General features: G+C 47.6%; 1 protein-coding gene across 6 annotated transcripts in view; it reads right to left on the bottom strand.

The window, feature by feature from the left end:
• Positions 1-21,070, bottom strand: part of PDE4A (phosphodiesterase 4A) — a 346,813-nt gene that overhangs the window by 41,057 nt on the left and 284,686 nt on the right. Inside the window, exon 1 of one of the 6 annotated variants that reach the window (XM_081175710.1) lies at positions 16,780-17,182. The exons of the other annotated variants lie outside the window; for them this stretch is intronic. Within the exon in view, the coding sequence (XP_081031836.1) occupies positions 16,780-16,845 (66 nt within the window). The 5' untranslated portion in view covers positions 16,846-17,182. Of the gene's footprint in view, positions 1-16,779; positions 17,183-21,070 lie in introns of those variants that run through there. 6 annotated transcript variants of the gene reach the window in all.

The raw sequence follows: 21,070 nt of genomic DNA, 5'->3' as shown, positions 1-21,070 counted from the left end.
TTGCAAACAGTGGTAGTGAATTAACTGAAGTAAGGATAGATTCCCAAGTGATAATTAAAGTACTTTAAAATGCATGTGCCATTTTGGCTTTAGACTCCCTCGTGGTATGATTATTCTCCAGCATGAAACAAAGGTCAAAATTGCACCGCCACTGTCAAATGCCCATTGCTCTCAAAATCTATTAGGGCACCAGCCATTATGACAACATGGGCATAGCTGGGGGGGGGGGCAGGGGAGTGGCAGCTGCCCCCCAGCAAATAAATCAATAAAAATACTTAACTAATGGAAGTTCTGCCCCCTACCCTGAAGCCTGCCCCTCCCCAACATAAATCCTAGCTACGCCCATGTATGACAATGTACCATATACAAAGTAGGATCCTCGTACCTACGGGACTGCCTCTCCCGGTATGCCCCACGGAGGACCTTAAGGTCCATAAACAGCAACACCCTAGAGGTCCTGGGCCCTAAGGAAGTCAGATTAGCTTCAACCAGAGCCAGGGCCTTTTCAACACTGGCTCCGGCCTGGTGGAACGCTCTGTCTCATGAGACCAGGGCCCTGCAGGATCTGATTTCTTTCCGCAGGGCCTGTAAGACAGAGTTGTTCCTCCTGGCCTTTGGCTTAGGATCAATTTGATTCCCTCCCCCTCTTTCTTTTTTCCTTTCTCCTCCTGTGAAGAGGCTGCATTTTAATGTTTTGATGTTGTATTTTAATTCTTGTTTTTTTAAGTTGTATTTTAATCAACTTGTTTTATTATTGGTTGTTAGCCGCCCTAAGGCCTGGTCTTGGCTGGGGAGGGCGGGGTATAAATAAAAATTATTATTATTATTGTTATTATTATTATTATTATTAGGGCAGAGGGCTTGGGGTGGGGAGTCCCAGATCTGCTGTGGATCCTCCAACCATGGCTTTTGCTGCTCAGCCTGAGAACCAACTACATGTAGAGCCAGCATTTCCTAACTTTCACTCACTTAGCTCCACCCTTGTTTTGAAGCTGGGCATAACCTGTAAGAGTAGGCTTTCAGATATTTCCTAGCCCACCCCACTTTCACACAGGGTTCCCTGTCCCTCTGGTGCAACAACTATTATGGGTGGTTATAAATGACATTTCCTTAAGTACTTAATGCCCAAGACATGTCTCTCGCCACTGGGTTGTTTGTACTGTCCAAGTAAGGAGGTTTTAAGGAGATATTTCTATTCCATAACAGTGGCCGTGTTCTCCCCTCCACACACACTGGACCAGACACCCCAGACAAATGGCATCCTGTTTCATGGAATACAACCATGATAGGTTAAAAGGTAAAGGGACCCCTGACCGTTAGGTCCAGTCGCGGACGACTCGGGGGTTAAGCCGCTCAACTCGCTTTATTGGCCAAGGGAGCTTCCGGGTCCTGTGGCCAGCATGACTAAGCCGCTTCTGGCGAACCAGAGCAGCGCACATAAACGCCGTTTACCTTCCCGCCGGAGCGGTACCTATTTATCTACTTGCACTTTGACGTGCTTTTGAACTGCTAGGTTGGCAGGAGTAGGGACCGAGCAACGCGAGCTCACCCTGTCACGGGGATTTGAACCGCCGACCTTCTGATCGGCAAGTCCTAGGCTCTGTGGTTTAACCCACGGCGCCACCTGCATACAACCATGATAGGTTACCACTTGCTAAATTGTGGCCTAGTGCTTCCAAATAGCAGGTGATGTAGTCAAATTATGCCTGGGCTGTATCATGTCAGATGAAAGGCAATGGAATAGCATGAGATACACATGCAATAGATAAAATTCCTAGGAAACAGCAAATTAGCATGCCAGGAAGCAGGATCCTAGCTCACCTTTCCCTCTGACTTGCCAATTTTATATGTGCAGGATTTTCCGCCCGCGTGGGGAACTTTTCTGTTGTGTGAAACGTCCACCTGCAGTCTAAAGTGGTATGTATGGTCCACAGCACAGGTTTACCAGCTCAATTGCTCTTCATGAGAAGTTGGGCCTGTGCTTCAGTCTCTTACCAGAGGCTGCTAATAGCTCAGTCCACCTTCAAGAACGAGTGTTTGTGGCCGTGCTCAGAGACGGAAGTGGGGGCAGTGTTTGTGGGCAGTCCCAAGTTTTCACAAGATGGAGTTCTTACATGTGTGAGAACTTACACCAGCGTGTCAAGAAGCTCCTTCCCCACTTCTCTTGGCTGCGAGGTCGGCCTGACACATTTTAATCACCTAGGGGTGTCCCATTTTCCCTTGCCATGCTAGTGTATGCTGAGGCCCAGTTTCTCTGGCCTCTTCCATTCCAAACCTACAAGCTCATTCTCTCTCCACCCCCTGCCCCAGGATCACGTGTCCCAAACATCTTCCTCAATTGCTTTGATTTCGTCTTTTTCTCCCCTCAGCAAAGCTACCAATCGCTCCCCTCCTGCTTCCCATCACACATTTCCTCAAAGCTGCATATAGCGGAACCACAAAAGGGGGGGGGGTGAGAAGAGAAGAGAAGAGACATGAAAAGGGGAACAGAAGTGGCATCCTCGTCATCTCTGGCAGCCAATCCACTGCGCCTCAGAACTATCTCCATAGCAACAAGAGTCTCCTTAGCAACTGCCCCCATTTTCAGACCAGAGGACCGGGTCTCTGGGAAATCCTCCAAACGCAAGACAAAGTGGAGGATAGAATCCCTTGGATTTAACCCATTATCTTTATATTATGTTAAACACATATGCCCCTACTGAACTTTGGGGGAAACAATCTCTTCAGATGCCCAAAATTCAGACAGGTCCTCGCAATCTGAGGCAGAGGAAGAAAAGCTTCCATTTCCCCTCTCTGCCCCCAAGCTGAAGGCTCTTTCCACCTAGGTAGGATTAACAACATCCTCTCTTTTTCCTTCTGTGCTGCTCCCACATCTGCCTCATTCATATCCAGGCAGGCAGGTTTGTGGTATGGCAAGAAGGCCAGATGGCTGCTGTTGTGTCTCCCACCCAGTTCTGGGCACCACAGTTTAAGAAGGGCATTGACAAGCTGGAATGTGTGCAGAGAAAGGCGACCAAGATGATCACGGGTCTGGAAGCCAAGCCTTATGAGGAATGGTTGAAAGAGCCGGGGATGCTTAGCCTGGAAAAGGGGAGACTGAGGCGAGATATCTTCAAATATCTAAAGGGCTGTCATGTGGAGCTTGTTTTCTCCTGCTCTGGAGGGTAGAACCTGAACCTATGGCTTCAGGTTACAAGAAAGGAGATTCCAACTAAATACCAGGAAGAACTTTTTAGGCACTTTTTTTCACCTTTGGTGGACGTGCCCGAAGATTAAGGCTTTCTGGGAAATGATATATAATGAATTGAAAAAGGTACTTAAATGTACTTTCCCTAAGAAACCAGAGGCCTTTCTTTTGGGCATTGTCGGCCAATCGGTGTCAAAGAAAGATAGAACTTTTTTTATGTATGCTACAACAGCAGCAAGAATACTCATCGCAAAGTATTGGAAGACACAAGATCTACCCACTCTGGAAGAATGGCAGATGAAGGTGATAGACTACATGGGATTGGCGGAAATGACTGGCAGAATCCGAGACCAGGGGAAAGAGACGGCGGAAGAAGATTGGAAGAAATTTAAAATTTATCTTAAGAAATATTGTAAAGTTAATGAGTGTTAAAATGTTGTGGTTATAGAAAGAAAGGGATTACAACCAAAAAAGTTTAAGTAAAAGAAAAGGAAAGGAAACAATTAGATGAAATTAAGGGGAAGGATTTGCTGAAACAAATTTGGAAACTGGAATCCAGAAAGGGGAGGTATGGGGAAGTCAGCGAAATAAGTTTTAAGAAAATTGGATATGAAATTATACATGTTTGTTTTTTGTGTTTGTATGTTTGTATTGTGTATTGTTTGTCTTAATATTAATTGTGAAAATCTAATAAAAATTTATAAAAAACAAAACAAAACACCAGGAAGAACTTTCTGGCAGTAAGGGCTGTTCAGCAGTGCAACAGACTCCTACGAGAAGTGGTGGACTCTCGTTCCTTGAAGGTTTCTAAGCAGAGGTTGGATAGCCATCTGTCATGTACGATCTAGTCGAGATTCCTGCATTGCAGGGGGTTGGATTGTACAAATCATCTGGCCTTTCCTTCCACCCCATTCTTTGTTTTCCTAAGTGGGTTAGACCCCTGCAATACCATGACTGCACTTTCATAAATTGTGGGTTAACAACGCACTCGGTTGTAGAGTTGCTCCAGGGTAGTGTGGGGGAATTTAAAATGGCAGGTTGTAGCTGAGCACCAAGGGGACTCAGATTCAGTGTCAGGGCACCTGACTGGGTCCTGCATAAGGGGGTCAGTTGCTGACCCTGGGCCTGAACCGGGCAGTACAGTGGTGCCCCGCAAGAAGAATGCCTCGCAAGACGGAAAACTCGCTAGACGAAAGAGTTTTCCGTTTTGGAGGTGCTTCGCAAAACGAATCTCCTATGGGCTTGCTTCGCAAGACGAAAATGTATTGCGAGTTCCTGCGGGTTTTCCCCCCTCCCCCCCTTTTCTAAGCCGCTAAGCCGCTTATCAGCTGATCCGATAAGCCACTAAAAGCCACTAATAGCGCTAATCCGTCAATGGGCTTGCTTCGCAAGACGAAAAAACCGCTAGACGAAGAGACTCTCAGAACGGATTCTTTTCATCTTGTGAGGCACCACTGTACAAATATCTGAAGTATCTGAAGACTGGCCATGCTTGAATATACCAAGAGTATGAGACTTCATTAGGCATGTGCATGAGGGTGAGAGGGGTGATATTATCCCACCCCACTTTTTTTGTGTAGAAAGGACAACACTGGTTTTTAGAACCTGCTCAACTTCGAAGAGAGGCATGTGCAGGTCAAGGTAAATGAGAAACACAACTGAAGCAGAAACATGACCCCTAGCTTTGCGGATACCACTGGTTTGGATGTGAAGTTTGTTTTGCTCCTAATCAACCATGGTTTGTAGCTAAGGTTTGCTCCTGGCCTGCTGACAGTGGTTTGTTGAGAGTGAAACAAACCATAATGTTTTGTGTTCAGACATAAACCAGGGATTATGGTTTTTGCTTTTATGGACGAGCGGGGAGGAGACGCTCCAATCTGGTTTTTACCAGGAGTACACCTTCTGCTGGGACGCAGGTGGCGCTGTGGGTTAAATCACAGAGCCTAGGACTTGCTGATCAGAAGGTCGTTGGTTCGAATCCCTGTGACGGGGTGAGCTCCCGTTGTTCAGTCCCTGCTCCTGCCAACCTAGCAGTTCGAAAGCACGTCAAAGTGCAAGTAGATAAATAGGTACCGCTCCAGCGGGAAGGTAAACGGCGTTTCTGTGCACTGCTCTGGTTCACCAGAGGTGGCTTAGTCCTGCTGGCCACATAACCCAGAAGCTGTACACCAGCTCCCTCGGCCAATAAAGCGAGATGAGCGCCGCAACCTCAGAGTCGTCCGTGACTGGATGGACCTAATGGTCAGGGGTCCCTTTATCTTTACACCTTTTACTATAGACTGAAACCATGCTGTGGGAAATGGGCTGCTGACTGAAGCCTGAATGCTTTCCGTCTTGATGAAGAAGGAAAGCAGCAACACTTCACAGATAAAGACAAAAAGTCAGTGAAATAAAGAATCACCTAGACAATCTGAATTATTTTAACTCAGCAGAGTTAAGACAGCATTTTATCCAAGGAATTCCAGAGGCAGCGGATTCTACACCCATTAAGGGTTGCAGACTGATCTCTGTTATGAGGAGTAACCTATGGGGAAGCTCTCCTTTACAAGCCCCACTGAAATGAACAGGAAGAACTGCACAGTAATGCTCTTGCACACTTCCCATTCATGCCAATGCAAACATCCTGACAGATTGCGTCCCATATTAATTAGAGAAGGGAGTGTGGGTGGAGGTAACGAACAGCTGAGTTTTCTACCTCAGGCATCAAAATGAATTAGAAACTTAGTAGGGAAATCTCAGAAATAATAGCTGACATACTTGAAAATTCATGGGAAACATATCTGGCCCTTCAAGTTGGAAGAGAAGTACAACAACATGTATCTTTTAAAAGGGGGAAGGGAGAACAACTTTTGGAATTATGCACCTGCAAGCATCAATGCTGGGAACGATATTACAATAAGTAAGTTCATAAACGTTTTGAAGAAAATGAGGTATGAACAACCAGCTTACAACCTTTTCTTGTTGTTAAAGTACAGATCCTACACCGTCCTAACTTCCTGCTTTGAAAAATAAATGATTTAGCAGGCAAGGAACACCTGGCAGGTACATATTGGCGCAAGGCTTTGGAGGCCTTAGTCCTTCGTGAGAGCCATGCATGGAAGTCTGGAATATATGAACTAGAAGAAACTATCTTAAAATGAATATGCAAATTGGTGGAGAAATCACATATGGCTCAAGATCAGATTGGAATGAGGCTTGATACGAGTACAGCTATCAGTTCTGTAAATGACACAAATTTGTGGTGAACAACAAACAGTCTAGAGTGGGGATAGAGGGCGTGTGGCCCTTAAGCTGTTGCTAGATTCCAGCTCCCATCAGTCCCAGATAGCACAGCCAAGGGTCAGGGCTTGGCTCCACTGCCCCAGCCTAGAGGATAAGTTAAAAATTAAAAGTTCTCAAAAACTGAAGAGCTGGGCACATAGACATGAAATTAAGTTTTTTCAAAGACAAATGCAAAGTGTTCCGTATAGGTACGAAAAACAAAATGCACCATTGTAAGAGAGGAATCTGACTAGGAAGCAACGCTTCTGATTAGGTTGTAAGAGTCACATTTGATAACAAAATGAACCTGAGTCAGCTGAGGCCAGTAAACCTTCATCAGAATCAAGTGGTCAGGCTTACCAAGAGAGGGAGAAGCGCTCAGCATGGCTTTCTCATCAACATCTTTATTTTGTAGGTGTATTCAAAAACACAACCACTCACTCTGGTGCTGCCTGAAGTAATCTAGTCCAGGAAAAAACCTGTACAATTTGATGCTTCTGAAAGTATAAACTGCCCCAAAGTAGAGTTTTGTGAAATACAAAGTGCCAATGCCCTCCTTATAGGCTCTGTTCATAACAGCACTATTTCCAAGACTAGGGAAGCTCTAATACTGGTATTTTCAATGCTGGTATGATTTTATTTGAAGGTCTCTGCTCTGGGCATGACTCAAGAAAGTTATTGATGAGCCGGAAAGGTAAGTCTTGCAAGAAAAGGCTGAAAGAACTAGGTATGAAAGAACTAGAGAAAATCAAATCAAATACAATTAAAATATTAGTAATTGTCTCCCAATACTAGAAAGGTAGGTTGGGGATTGATTCTGCATTCTTTTCTAGTAAGTCAATGAGGTTTACTTCTAAGTGAACAGGTTCAGGATTGTATTATTACGGCATTAAGTAGGCAGTCCATTTAAATCCCACTTGTGCCACATTTAAGCTGTTTGGGGGAGGAAGGATACCCCTGACTCAAAGACAACAACCATTAAAAAGTACCATATTTTTTGCTCTATAAGACTCACTTTTTCCCTCCTAAAAAGTAAGGGGAAATGTGTGTGCGTCTTATGGAGCGAATGCAGGCTGCGCAGCTATCACAGAAGCCAGAACAGCAAAAGGGATCGCTGCTTTCGCTGCGCAGCGATCCCTCTTGCTGTTCTGGCTTCTGAGATTCAGAATATTTTTTTTCTTGTTTTCCTCCTCCAAAAACTAGGTGCGCCTTGTGGTCTGGTGCGTCTTATAGAGCGAAAAATACGGTAACTGGTGAGGGTGAAGGGTAGAATACATATGTGGGAGATGTAATGCTACTCCCACCCTTCTTGTTTTTAAAAAGCCTTGGGCACAAAAAATGGAAGTGCTCAGTCTATACAAAGGGATTTCCAAAGATGCTCAAACTGGCAAGCATCAACAGCCAAGTCTGGGAGAAGCTCTTTTCTGTTTCATCTCTGTGGGGATATTCCTGGAAGTCTTAAAGTCAAGTGGGAAAGCTGATTGCCTCTATGTATTGTGGGGGGACTGATCGAGAGTCTTCTCTTGAGCATTACTTTCCAATGCAATTCTCTTTTGCAGGTTGAGTACCACTTAAGACGGCAACATGTGCCTGAGAAGGGCAGTTAGGTCACTAGTGACATCACCAGCACTATGCAGTACGAAAGATTCCATCAACAGTGTCTCCGGAAATTTTTATACATCACTTGGGAAGACAGGCGAACTAATACCAGTGTACTGGAAGAAGCAAAGATCACCAGTGTTGAAACAATGATTCTTCAACATCAACTTCATAGGACTGGTCATGTTGTGCCTGATTGTCGTCTTCCAAAGCAACTACTCTATTTCAAACTTAAAAATGGAAAGCGTAATGCTGGTGGTCAACAAAAGAGGTTTAAAGACTGTCTCAAGGCAAATTTTAAAAAATGTAGTATAAACACCAACAATTGGAAACACTTGCCTGCAAGCACTCCAGTTGGAGAACAGCCTTTACCAAATGTGTCATGGGCTTTGAAGACACTCAAACTCAGGACAGAAGGGAGAAACGTACTAAGAGGAAGGCACGCTTGGCAAATCCACACTGTGATCAACTTCCCACCTGGAAACCTATGTCCCCACTGTGGAAGGATGTGTGGATCCAGAATTGGCCTCCACAGTCACTTACAGACTCATTGTTAAAACCATGTTTATGGAAGACAATCTTACTCAGCTACGAGTGATAGCCAAAGAAGAAAGTATGCAGTATGTACCCCCTTCCCCTGCTGCTGCCCCAGATGCTTATGTAGCCATATCCTAGAGAACACTCCAAAACACAACAAAATCTGGAAAGATAATCTCAATTTCCCAATATGCCACACTTTCCCAATATATTGCAGATCTAGGGCTAGGCAAATTGTGGTTCCTCTGAAGCAGCAGCTCTTCCTTAAGAGTCAATATCTGGGTCCCATGTACCAAATGGGCAAAGCTGTGCTTCTGCTGCCCTATAAAACAATCATTTAGAAAGCTTCTTAAGCAAAACACTATGAAATACAGCTTACTCATTGTCTTTGCTGGAGAAAAAAATGCTACGACTTATTAAGAGAGGAAATGCATGTGTAGCCAATTTCTGAAATCACCCAACCTTGGAATGCCAGAAGTGTCCAGGGCAGCCACCTTTAAACTGGTGCTTTTCCAGATGTTGCTGGACTAGAACTCCCATTACCCCTGACCACTGGTCATAGAATCATAGAATCATAGAATCATAGAGTTGGAAGAGACCACAAGGGCCATCGAGTCCAACCCCCTGCCAAGCAGGAAACACCATCAGAGCACTCCTGACATATGGTTGTCAAGCCTCTGCTTAAAGACCTCCAAAAAAGGAGACTCCACCACACTCCTTGGCAGCAAATTCCACTGTCGAACAGCTCTTACTGTCAGGAAGTTCTTCCTAATGTTTAGGTGGAATCTTCTTTCTTGTAGTTTGGATCCATTGCTCCGTGTCCGCTTCTCTGGAGCAGCAAAAAACAACCTTTCTCCCTCCTCTATGTGACATCCTTTTATATATTTGAACATGGCTATCATATCACCCCTTAACCTCCTCTTCTCCAGGCTAAACATGCCCAGCTCCCTTAGCCGTTCCTCATAAGGCATCGTTTCCAGGCCTTTGACCATTTTGGTTGCCCTCCTCTGGACACGTTCCAGTTTGTCAGTGTCCTTCTTGAACTGTGGTGCCCAGAACTGGACACAGTACTCCAGGTGAGGTCTGACCAGAGCAGAATACAATGGCACTATTATTTCCCTTGATCTAGATGCTATACTCCTATTGATGCAGCCCAGTATTGGTCATGTTGGCTAGTGGGAGTCCAACACATCTGGAGGGCACCAGCTTTGTGTAAGCTGGAGAGCAGAGGTGGGCAGACTATCCTCTTTCTTTTTAACAAGATCAACCAACTGAAGCCAAATATCTGCAAAGCGGTTCAGCGGGGCAAACGTAAAGTTCATAATTAAAGAAGGGTAAAAGGATGCCTCTGAGCACATGCTCGTCCCAGGAATTTGCTTTTGTCTCAGTCTTCTCACACAAAACCCCACTCCAAGTGTTCTTCATTTCAGCATCCAAAGAGAGAGACTTATAGTTGTTGCTACGGTTGAACAGAAACCTTCACTGATTTACAAGTTACCCAGAGATCAACTCTTGTCCATCCCTGGTGTAGAGCCCAGTATCTCAGAGTAGATCAGAGCAGGCTGAAATACCTGGCACATCTAGTTTGCATGGGTAGCAAGTGCCGAAGGTGCATTCCTGGCCCCAGCAATCAGAGAATAGTGTCCAGTATTCTTTAGCGTCCAGGCAGCCCAGGACATCTTGCTGTCCAAACAGCTATGCCAACTCCATGACTTCCAAACGTTGCCCTCTGTCTCTTGGGAATATTTCAGAGTGCAACATCCTGTCTGAGGGCAGGGGGTTGGATAAGCGGCACGCAACGTCCCAGTTCCATGTAAACTACCCATAGTGGGCCATCTTGTAATCAGGGGTGGTGGGTATATGGGGCGCAAGGGGCTCCAGCCCTCCAATATTTGGGGGCAGGGGTCTGTGCCACCCCCAATATTTAGGAGGTCACCAGGTGGGGGCTGGGAAGAGGGAGGGCAATCATTGCCTTCACTTGTCCCAGCTTCCACCTGGCAGCCCAGGAACCCAGGAGCTGGGCAGCAGCTGGGGCGAGCAAGCGTAAAGAACGCCTTCCGCACATGTGTCAGGAGGTATCACGTGACGTGTCACGTGGCCGCACCCCCTCAATGTGGGGGAGCAAGTCGGTACCCCTCCTTGCAATTATTAATTTATTAAATAGTTCTCATAGGAGAGTGTTGTTTGTGAATACAGTGGTATCTTGGGTTAAGAACTTAATTTGTTCTGGAGGTCCATTCTTAACCTGAAACTGTTCTTAACCTGAAGCACCACTTTAGCTAATTGGCCTCCCACTGCTGCTGTGCCGCCGCTGCACGATTTCTGTTCTCATCCTGAAGCAACTGTTCTCATCCTGAGGTACTATTTCTGGGTTAGCGGAGTCTGTAACCTGAAGTGTGGAGTCTGTAACCTGAAGTGTCTGTAACCCGAGGTACCACTGTAGAAGGCAAAGGAACACTAGTCCCCATCGATGGTGTGTAAAGAGAGACAGGTGCCAACACCAACAAGCCTATATCACATCCCAAATCTCTGGCTTGGCAGATGAGGGAAAATGCTCTGTGCCAATCTGAAGCACCTTTGGCATGGTTCCTCTCTACTACCGTTACTATTGCCCACCATCAGATCAGGTGGTGATCTGAGCTCAGTTTCAGCCTATCCTCTATCAAGCTGGCCCTGCAGTAGGAGCAGACAGCCTTCAAGGAAGTGTGCATGTGTGTGCATGCAGGTACATACTCTCTCTCTAACAGCCCAAACCACAGTGGTTGGTTGGCATCCGCCTGTCTCAGTCTGTCAGAACAAAGAGGGAAGGGGGCAGGAGATCGAAGGAGGCTTGGGAGTCATGGGTGGGCATGCGGCCATTGCCCAGTTTTTAAAAAAACTCTGTGCATTTATGTTTCACAGGGTGCGAAAGAAGGGCTTTGTACCTTGCCTGGCAGAGGAACTATGTGCCTTGCACACCTCCTGGGCAATGGCCGCCCACCCGCAGCTCCCGAGCCTCCCCCATCAGTCAAAACAAACGGGGAAGGGAGCAGGAGATCTGTACCGCCGGACCTCCCCGGTTCCCCTTCGGCAGTGGCAGCGGCAACAGCCCGGAGCCAGCCAGAGCCAACTGCGCTACCAGGCTGGCTCCGGGCTACTGAGGCTGCCGCTGCCACGTTTCCCAGGGACAGATTTGCAAACCTGGGGACATTCCAGGGACGGAATTTGTCCGGGGACAGATCTGCCAATCCAGGGACTGTCCCCGGGAACTGGGGACACCTGGTAATCCTAAGATAAGTCAGCTGGGCAGCCAAGGTTTAGTTACAGTGGTACCTCTGGCTGCGAACGGGATCCATTCCGGAGCCCCGTTCGCAACATGAGCAGAATGCAACCCACGTCTGCACATGCGCGGATCACGATTTGCTGCTTCTGCGCATGTGTGTGACGTCATTTTGAGCATCCGCGCATGCGTGAACTGTGAAACCCGGAAGTAACCCTTTCCGGTACTTCTGGGTCACCGTGGGACGCAACCTGAAAAGATTTAACCTGAAGCAAATGTAACAAGAGGTATGACTGTATTTGAAGGTTGCGTGCTGCCACACTAGAACACCGCAAGTCTTTAATTTTATAAGAAGCCAGCAACAGCTCGGCAGTTCCCCCTGAAACAATGCTATTCTTCCCTCCCCACATTCTGGTTATCATGCTGCAACTTGAATTGGGCCCTGAGTGACTAAACTGCAAAAACTAAGCAGTGCCCTGGTCAGGTTTTGACGGATCATTTGGAAAGACCTGAAGCATCTCCCTTTGTGAACACAGCAGTTCTATTTCTCCTCCACTCATCACCACATATACAACCATCCCCTCCCCTTCCCTCTGAACCCCCCCAAACTGAGGAACATTGAAAAAAACAAAAAGGAAACAAGGCTGCATTCTGCAAAGACTTCCACACCACATGGAATCCAATGAACATGCAGAAGGCATAAAATAACGGAGACACATAGCATACTGTATGCCTTTTCCACATGACTGCATGCCTTGACCCTCAGACAGGTATATACAGGAAGGTAGGAGCAGGGAGGGAAAACTCCCAGACAGAATAAGAGAGCACACAGCTTATTTTGGGTTCTGCAGTCTGGTGGTGCTCATAGCAAGCTAGGTCAAAATTTACAGTAGAAAAACACAGTCCATTGTGTTAGAGGAAGAGAGGGATCTGGGGGGGGTGGGTGGGGGAAAAACCTTGGTGTACACACTACCTGCAGATCAGCAAGTAGAAGCAGACTTGAGAAGCCAGTTTGATAAAAAGGAGTTGACACACACATAGAAGGGGACTTAGAGGTCAAAAGCCAGCAGGTGTTCCAAGAGGTTATTGATAAGTATGTTGGCAGTGACACTTCTTCCTGTCCCCCTATTTCTGGGGTGGGAAGAGATTTTGCTATAAACCAAGGAACTAGCGTGGTATATTGTGTTGGCCTCCAACCTCATGGAGGTCAAATCCAGCGGCACCGCTGCAATTTTTCTGTTTTGGTATAAAGGGGCAGGGTTTCCAAAGAAAGGAGAGAAGGAAGGAAGGAAGGAGAAGAAGCAGTGGGAGAATTGAGAGAAAGACAGATATATACTGTTAAAAATTAAAAGCAAGTCCATGTCCCATATTACGACTTCATAGTAAAAGACAGGTACCAGCTATGGGATGCTGGACACCAGAGGTGAAGTAGATGAAATGTTGAAAGAGCAGAGGATGCTACAGGAGCTCACAACAAGCCGTAGCCGTTGGTGGGTGGGGGTCCTCACTTGACCCCCCCTCCACTGCCTGTGCCACTGCTGCTTAGAGGGTGGAAGTAGAGGGGGAGAAGCAAGGTGGCAAAGGAGTCAGTGAGGGGCAAATGTGTTGGCAAAGCCAACCTGGTGCTCCTGCTGGCGTGTCGCTACCAGAGGTCACCACCCACTCCCACGAGGAACTGGATGCATAGACCCTGTTCTGAAACAGGCAAGTGGCTTTTTGTGATAAAAGGGGCTCTTTTAAAGATTTTTAGACCTCTTCACTTAAACCTTGAAATTGGAAGCAGAAGGCTTGGGCATGTAACCAGAAGTGGGGCTCTTAACAGAGTGCAGAATATAAAGCACCAGACAAGAACTCAGAATTTCCAGCTCTGCTACAGACTCAGTGGCTAGAGCGTCTGCTTTGCATGTAGAAGATCTCAGGTTCAACCCTCGTCATCTCTGGGTAGGGCTGGGAAAGATTCCCTATCTAAAATGCTGTTGCCCGAAAATGATGGAGCAATGTTTGAGTGTAAGTTGTGGTTGTGAGCTTGTGAAATGTCCCGAGAACTAGAGAGAGACGGACAGAACTATTTCTTTCAGTCTATTGTTGAACGTTTCCGCTACCACAGAATGGCAGGGGACACTTTCACACTTGCCGTCTTAAAAAAAACGCTGTTTTCAATTTCTTGAAAGAACCGAGCACTGCTGAAACCAGGCCACAAAACATGCCATGCTCTATTGGATTCTGACTTTGTCGTCAAAATCAGCACCAGATCTAAAGGGAGGTTTTGGTTTTTCTTCCTGAGAGTCTGAACCCCTAATCACTGTGACTCAAGAGGAGTGGGAGTCTTTGTTTGGGGGGTGGGATATTCACCATTAGCAATTCATCTGAAGCAGACAAGAACTGATGCCCAATTAGGCAGGGATAGGGAACCTGTGGCCAGTAGCAGTGTTAGAAATTAGCCAGGCATATTTTGTGACTGGCACAGGTTCAACTGTGACCACATGCAGATCTCTGGTTGCCAGATTGGCAACTGACAACTCCATCTGGCTGGCCTCTCCAGCTTTCTTAAGCAGGTAAGCAGAAGAGCATATTTATTGCATTTATATCCCACCTTTTTCTTCGAGGAGTATATGGTTCCCCCTCTTCCTCAATTTATCCCTACAATGACCCTGTGAGGGAGGCTGTGACTGGTCCATGGTCACCCAGTGAGTTTCATGACTGAGTGGGGATTCGAACCCTGATCTCTCAGTTAATAGTCCGACACTCTAACCACTAGACCACATTGGCTTCCTAGAGTTCTGCTATGGGGCAGCTATATGAATTCAGTAGGTAAATAAATATGGGGAAATAAAGATGTGACTTAGGGAAGAATCAGAAATGTTTTCTTTGAAGCTTGAATTTATTTTATTCTGGATTGTTTTAATGTATTGTAAACCACTTTTGAGATTTTTTTTCTTTGAAATATGAAGTGGTATAGAAATGAAATGAATAGCAACAACAACAACAACAACAACAACAACAACAACAACAACAACAACAACAACAACAACAACAAATCCACTCCAAAAAAAGGCACCTAGACATTCTGTTGTGGCGACCGTAACCTAGTTTTAAGGTGCCATTTGGCAATTAGTTTATATACCTGAGTTGCTAACATTGCATCAGTGACATTGCAATCCAACAACACCAGGAGGGCTATGGGCGCTTCATCTGTGCATTGGGATCTGCCCACTCTAACAGCATTCCCTACCACACTGGCTTCATAGAACTGTAAAGTTGGAAGGGAACCCTGTGGGTCATCTAGTCCAACTCCCTGCAAAGCAAGGGGTCTTTTTGCCTAACGTGGAGCTAGAACCCACAACTCTAAGATCAAGAGTCTCATGCTCTACGGACTGAGATATCCCAGCAGGCTTGTTTACATCAAAGCTCTGTTTGCTCTCCACTACCTTACCTCCCTTCTGCAGCAGCTGCCATGTAAAGGCAGTGTGTCAAGAGCAAGGGAAAATGGGAATTAAAAAGGCCCCAGCGAGGGCCAGTGTTGGCTCCTGGGTTGTCTGGAGGGCTAGCATTCAAACTGTGGCTTGAGCAAGTCCCCTTTTTAGCTTCAGGGGCCCAATGGCCAACCAATAAGAAGTTGACCTACATCAGGTGACGTGTTACAAGGAGAAACAAAGTGGTGTTTTCTGCCACCACCCATAAAATGGTACACATGTGAAAAGCAGTTTAGCAAACACTTCTACCCAAGTCTACACATATGCACATGCATACAGATTTCTGGCACGTTGCATTCTCATGCAGAACCACCATCCCAGCAAGGCTTATAGTCACATCCCATGAAAGCACACAATTCCACTGATGACCTTTGGTTCCCCTGAGTACATGTGCAGGTGCTCAAAGCCACATAGCCTCCTCCCTAGACTCAAACACCATTCTTAGGGTGACCTCTACAAAGCACAATGACATTCAACCCCCAAAGACCAACAGCTTTCGTCATGTAAGTGGCTACCTCTCGGAACCTACACACAAGTCCCTGTGCAAAGTGCACACACTCTATTTCCAAGGCACAAATGCAAGAAAAGACACTGTCTGAAATTCACATCCAGTGAAACTGAGTAAGTTAATCAAGCCAGGGGAAACGAACAGCTTCCATGCACACCAATATTCCTTGTGACCTCTACAAGCACACTTGACACGCAGTCCTGAAAATCCACAATTCTGCAGGGCAAGGCAGTCTTTCTAAAAAGCTGCATAACCTGAAATAAACAAAACTGATACAGAGTCCCGTAAGTGCCTGCAGTTCCACAGACCCACACACTCACAAGGAGGCACCACCCAAAACCCCAAGTTCCAGAGACAGGGATGTTCTTCAGGTAGATGACCATGCTCTGCTCCATTGAGCTGGTCCATGCGACACATATAGACACAGGGCAGGAGACACATGATGTCAGGTCTCTCTTCCAAGGCTGACAAAATCAGATCATCAGTCTACCAAGGCTGCACATCTCTCTAGCCACGGGGAGAACGGACAGTGCAGAAGTAGCGACAGCCCTAATGTTGACTTTGTAGGCAGGCAGGAAGGACACAGGCCTTCTCCAATATCTCTTGGCAGACACAGTACTCCACGCTCCCAGGACCGGGCTGTTGCAAGCAGCACTCCCAACTAGTCATGCCCATTTCTGACCTTGTCAGCATGCACACTGCCTTAGGACCCTTGCAGCATCCAGGCATTTCTTCTGCTACTCTTAGCAACATCATGCAGGCAACAAAGCTTTGGCTACTGGACGTCTCTTGGTCGCCCTCAAACCTGCCTCAGCAAGCCACCCCAGTTGCCCGTGTGGTGGTGGGGTGTCAGATACTGTCCATCGCAAAGTTCTCTCCCCCACCCCCACAAAAACACATACTTCCCCCAATTTCATCCCTCCACACCCACCCACCCCATGTATATCCAGATTACCTGGTCCCACCAGCCAACCAGCCATGGTTTCGCACAGGTCTCACAGAAAAAATCCACTAAGGGCATCTTCCGTTCTCCGCCAGTGGGCGGCAGAGGCTCTCTGGGTTACCCACCGACGTGGTCTTCCCTCTTTCCAGGTGAGCGGCTGATCTGTGGTGCCCCCTTTCCTTGGTGTTGGTAGGAAAGGAAGGGGTTAATCCCACAGAGCTGTTCCTTCCATGAGCGGGTTGGGGCCTGGCATGGCTCTTGCTGGCCAACCCGCCCTGCACAAGGACCCTCACATCTCTGCTGCTCCTCACTGATGCCCCCGCAAGGGGACCGTGGACCGGGGAGATGGGCAAGGCCTGAGAAAACCCCACCGTCTCTGGCTGTACTGCAGATGAGGAGGGAAATACCCACAGTGCAACGCTGCTGCTCCGGCTACGAGCAAAACACACAGCCCCTCTCTTCGGTGCACTGGAGGGAGAGGCAAAAAAAGAAGTCCAGCCGCTCGCTTGTGAAGAAGAGAGAGGCTGAAGACGGCAGCAGGAGGAGTCACTGCAAAGAGGAACGGTCTCTTCCAGGTGGAGCCGGCTGGAGATTCCCAGCCACTTCTGGGTACCACATGGCAGCCACCCAGTTAACAAGGCAGGGGCTGCATTGGCAGGAGGCACGTCCTCATTATCTCCTCCCGGGTGCGAGGGCAGCGGTCACCACGGAGACGGTACCTCCTTGCACGGCTCAGCCTCAGCTGCATCCCCAGCTTGGCGTTTGTGTGCAAGTGTGTGCGCGCTCTTCTCTCACTGCAGCACTGGGTAGATGGGAAATGATGTCAGGTGGCGATGAGAGAGAGGCGGCGGCTGGGGGGGTGGGAGGGAGTGGAAGTGAAATGAGGGAAGAGGCGGGGAAGGGGGGAGGTGGTTACCAAAGGAGCACCTCAGAAAGAGCTGGCTAAACAAACCGGGCAAATGACCGACCGGCGAGGGGGAAGGGAGAGGAAGCTCCGGAGCTCTGGGCCTCGAAGGAGAAAAGCTTCTGCGGCTCTAGCCTCCGCTCCTTTGCAGCAGCAACAGAGAACGCCTGGCGGGCTTGGCGGAAGACTTCATGGAAGGTGACCGGGTAACCCAGCTCTGCTGGTGGAGGAAACGAGGCAGAAAGGAACACACATGGACTCTTGGAGAGCTGCCTGGCTGCAGTTCCCAGACAGGGGCTGCAAACTGAACAGCAAGATGCTCCAGCTCACAGTGGGATGGGCAGCAGGACTCTGCCCCCTCCCCGCCCAACTTCAGCAGGGGGCAAGGGGCCAGCCAGCTGCCGCCAGTGACCCACCATTCTGCTTTTTCATTCTGATCCGTAGCCACCTCAGTCTGACATTCATGACTCGTAGCTTTGAGAAAGGTGAGGGACTTAAGAAAACTGCCCTGGTGGGGATGGGAGGAGGGAGGAGGGAGGGGAAAGCTAAGAGTACCGGGTTCAGTCGCAGCAACAGCCTGTTTTATCAGCTTCTCCACTCTGTCATGTTTGCATTCGCACAACCGTCTAGATTTATTTTGGTTAAGTGTGTCAAAACCTCCTGACAACCAGACTTCTAGCCTTCAATAGTTGCTGGCTTGATTTTGCTTCCTATATATCTAGGCAGCTGTCCCGGCATTTTTGTGTGTTTGGGAGGGAAGAAATTGCCACGGTATCCCAAGTACATGAAACACTGTCCCTCCCTTGCAAACACACCTGGGAAAGTGAAGCTGGTACAGGACCAGGAGACTGCCTGGAGGGCTATTATGGGATAGAAGAAATACCTGCAGGGGCGAATGTGTTCTTGCTTCCCGCTTGCATGCACATATCCCAAAAGCACCCCCCTGTCACCCCCAATACTAGCGGTGGGCATTCTAATTTTTCTGTTCATACACCTGAGCTATGTTTGAGTGCCTTTGCTTTCAGCGTTAGGCCTCCTGCTACCCACAACTCGAGGGCACCCTGCCCTTGGGGCTCCACGTTCCAGACGTGGCAACATAAAAAAACCCACAGAGGCAGGACAAGAGGCCCTTCAGAGGGGCGCTCTGCTCTTCCTTTTCGCTGTTGGAGCAGGACAATCTGAGCACAAGGATGGGAAGACCCCAACTCAGCCTACACAGAGGCGCTGCCATGCGCCATGAATACAAAACACGATTGCATACACCCACTGCCATAAGGTGGGCAGAAGGTACACTTTAACTAGGAGCGGCAAACCTGCTCCCCTTTCAGAAAAGGCTGGTCAGAACGTTACCCAGTCCTCAACACCCTCTTTGCTAGCTCTCTCCCTTGCTCTTTTCAGGGGAAAACAATCTCTTATAAGGTATCCAGAGCTTTAGGTGAGAGCCAGGGTGGTGTAGTGGTTAAGAGCGGTAGACTCGTAATCTGGTGAACTGGGTTCGCTTCTCCGCTCCTCCACATGCAGCTGCTGGGTGACCTTGGGCTAGTCACACTTCTCTGAAGTCTCTCAGCCTCACTCACCTCACAAAGTGTTTGTTGTGGGGGAGGAAGGGAAAGGAGATTGTTAGCTGCTTTGAGACTCCTTCGGGTAGTGATAAAGCGGGATATCAAATCCAAACTCTTCTTCTTCTTCTAGGTGAGCAGACTGTGACCCATTTTCAACATAAACCTACCAGCTAGAATAAATGCTGGTTCACTTAAGCAAAGGCATGCATCTCTCTGCAGAATAAGGACGTGGAACCTACAGAGGTTTACTTCCTGAGACATGGCCATTCCAAACATTTTTGCTGCCCCAAGCAATTGCACCGTGGTATACATGAGGGGCACCTAGAATTCACTGCAATTTCACAAAAAGAATGCTGGGATCAGGGGGGTTGTGAATTGGCACTGCCTGTGCAACACTGTGAGGGATTCTTGGAGCTCACACCTGAAACACTCCTCGCACAAGCTACACTGAAACAAATGGGAGCTGTGATGGGGAACTTTCCAAAGAGTTGTTACCTGTGCCTAAATGGACATAAGGAGGAGCATTGCCTGAGCAAAGATGACACTTCAAATGACAGGCTGGGATGATTACTTGCAAGTAATAATACAGTGGTACCTCGGGTTACATACGCTTCAGGTTACAGACTCTGCTAACCCAGAAATAGCACTTTGCTTCAGGATGAGAACAGAAATTGCGCGGCGGCAGCAGGAGGCCCCATCAGCTAAAGTGATGCTTCAGGTTAAGAACAGTTTCAGGTTAAGAACAGACCTCCGGAACGAATTAAGTACTTAACCTGAGGTACCACTGTAATACTTTGCATTTATAGTGCATTTTTGAAACGTTTGAAGGTTTTGCCACGCATCATCTCTCAGTTGTTCTTGCAACAGTCATATTAAGTTAGGTTACCATTACAGTGGTACCTCAGGTTAAGTACTTAATTCGTTCCGGCAAAACGAATTCCGGCAAAACAGCAAACTCCAGCCACTAGACACGACGGAGGGACAGAGCGAGGGGGCAAAAAAAATTAATTCAGAAGTTATTCTAAGCCCACGATCGATAAGGAGCCCGTGATCTACCAGGATCACCAGGGGATCTACCTGTTGATGGCGGTCGACCAATTGAACATGTCTGCTATAAGATGAGCCCTGCTGGATCAAGCCAAATACCCATCTAGTCTAGCCTACAAACAGGACATGAGTGTACTGCTACTCTCTCGTTAAGAATACAAGAAGCTGCTGGATCTAGTTCAGTATCCTCTCTCATAGTAGCTGGCCAGCTCGGAAGCCTGCAGGCAGGACTTCCAACTCTTCCCACTTGTGATGGCTAGCAGCTGGTATTCAGAGTCAGCGGAGGGAGCTCCAGCCTGCAGTTCCAAGACTGGAACTTTTCCTCCCAAGAAGATTCCAGGACGCACCTTCTGTGTCAACCTATTTAACTTCTAACTTTTGTTTTAAAGTTAGAAGTTAAATAACAAAGCGGCAGCAACAACACCACAAATGCTCCTCTAGCTCCTTCTCTTACGAAAGAAGCAGCATTGCTGGAAAGCTGAAATTCTGTGTCAAGCAGCCAGCTGGAGACCCTCCTCCCTTAGTCTGGTCAGTGGCGACTCTTCAGAAGTCCATGCTGAAGCCTGCTGCACAATAGGGTAAACTGTGGACTCTTGGGCCAAACCAGACCTGACTCAAGTGATCTGCTACTAGGATCACATAAGGTTTTCATTTTGCTAATTACTGCATGACTGCACACTTCAGTCCCAGGGCAACAGTCTGAAGGCACATGAGATCACCAACTTGAAGAACCTCAGCAGGCCTTGGTCCAGTCATTGCTTGGATGAGGGGCTCCATGAGGGAAGAAGGT

This window comes from Podarcis bocagei (assembly GCF_964188305.1).
Source record: "Podarcis bocagei genome assembly, chromosome: 17".
Taxonomy (NCBI): domain Eukaryota; kingdom Metazoa; phylum Chordata; class Lepidosauria; order Squamata; family Lacertidae; genus Podarcis; species Podarcis bocagei.
The sequence above is the reverse complement of the archived record's forward strand: the minus strand, read 5'-3'. Positions and strand labels throughout refer to the sequence as shown.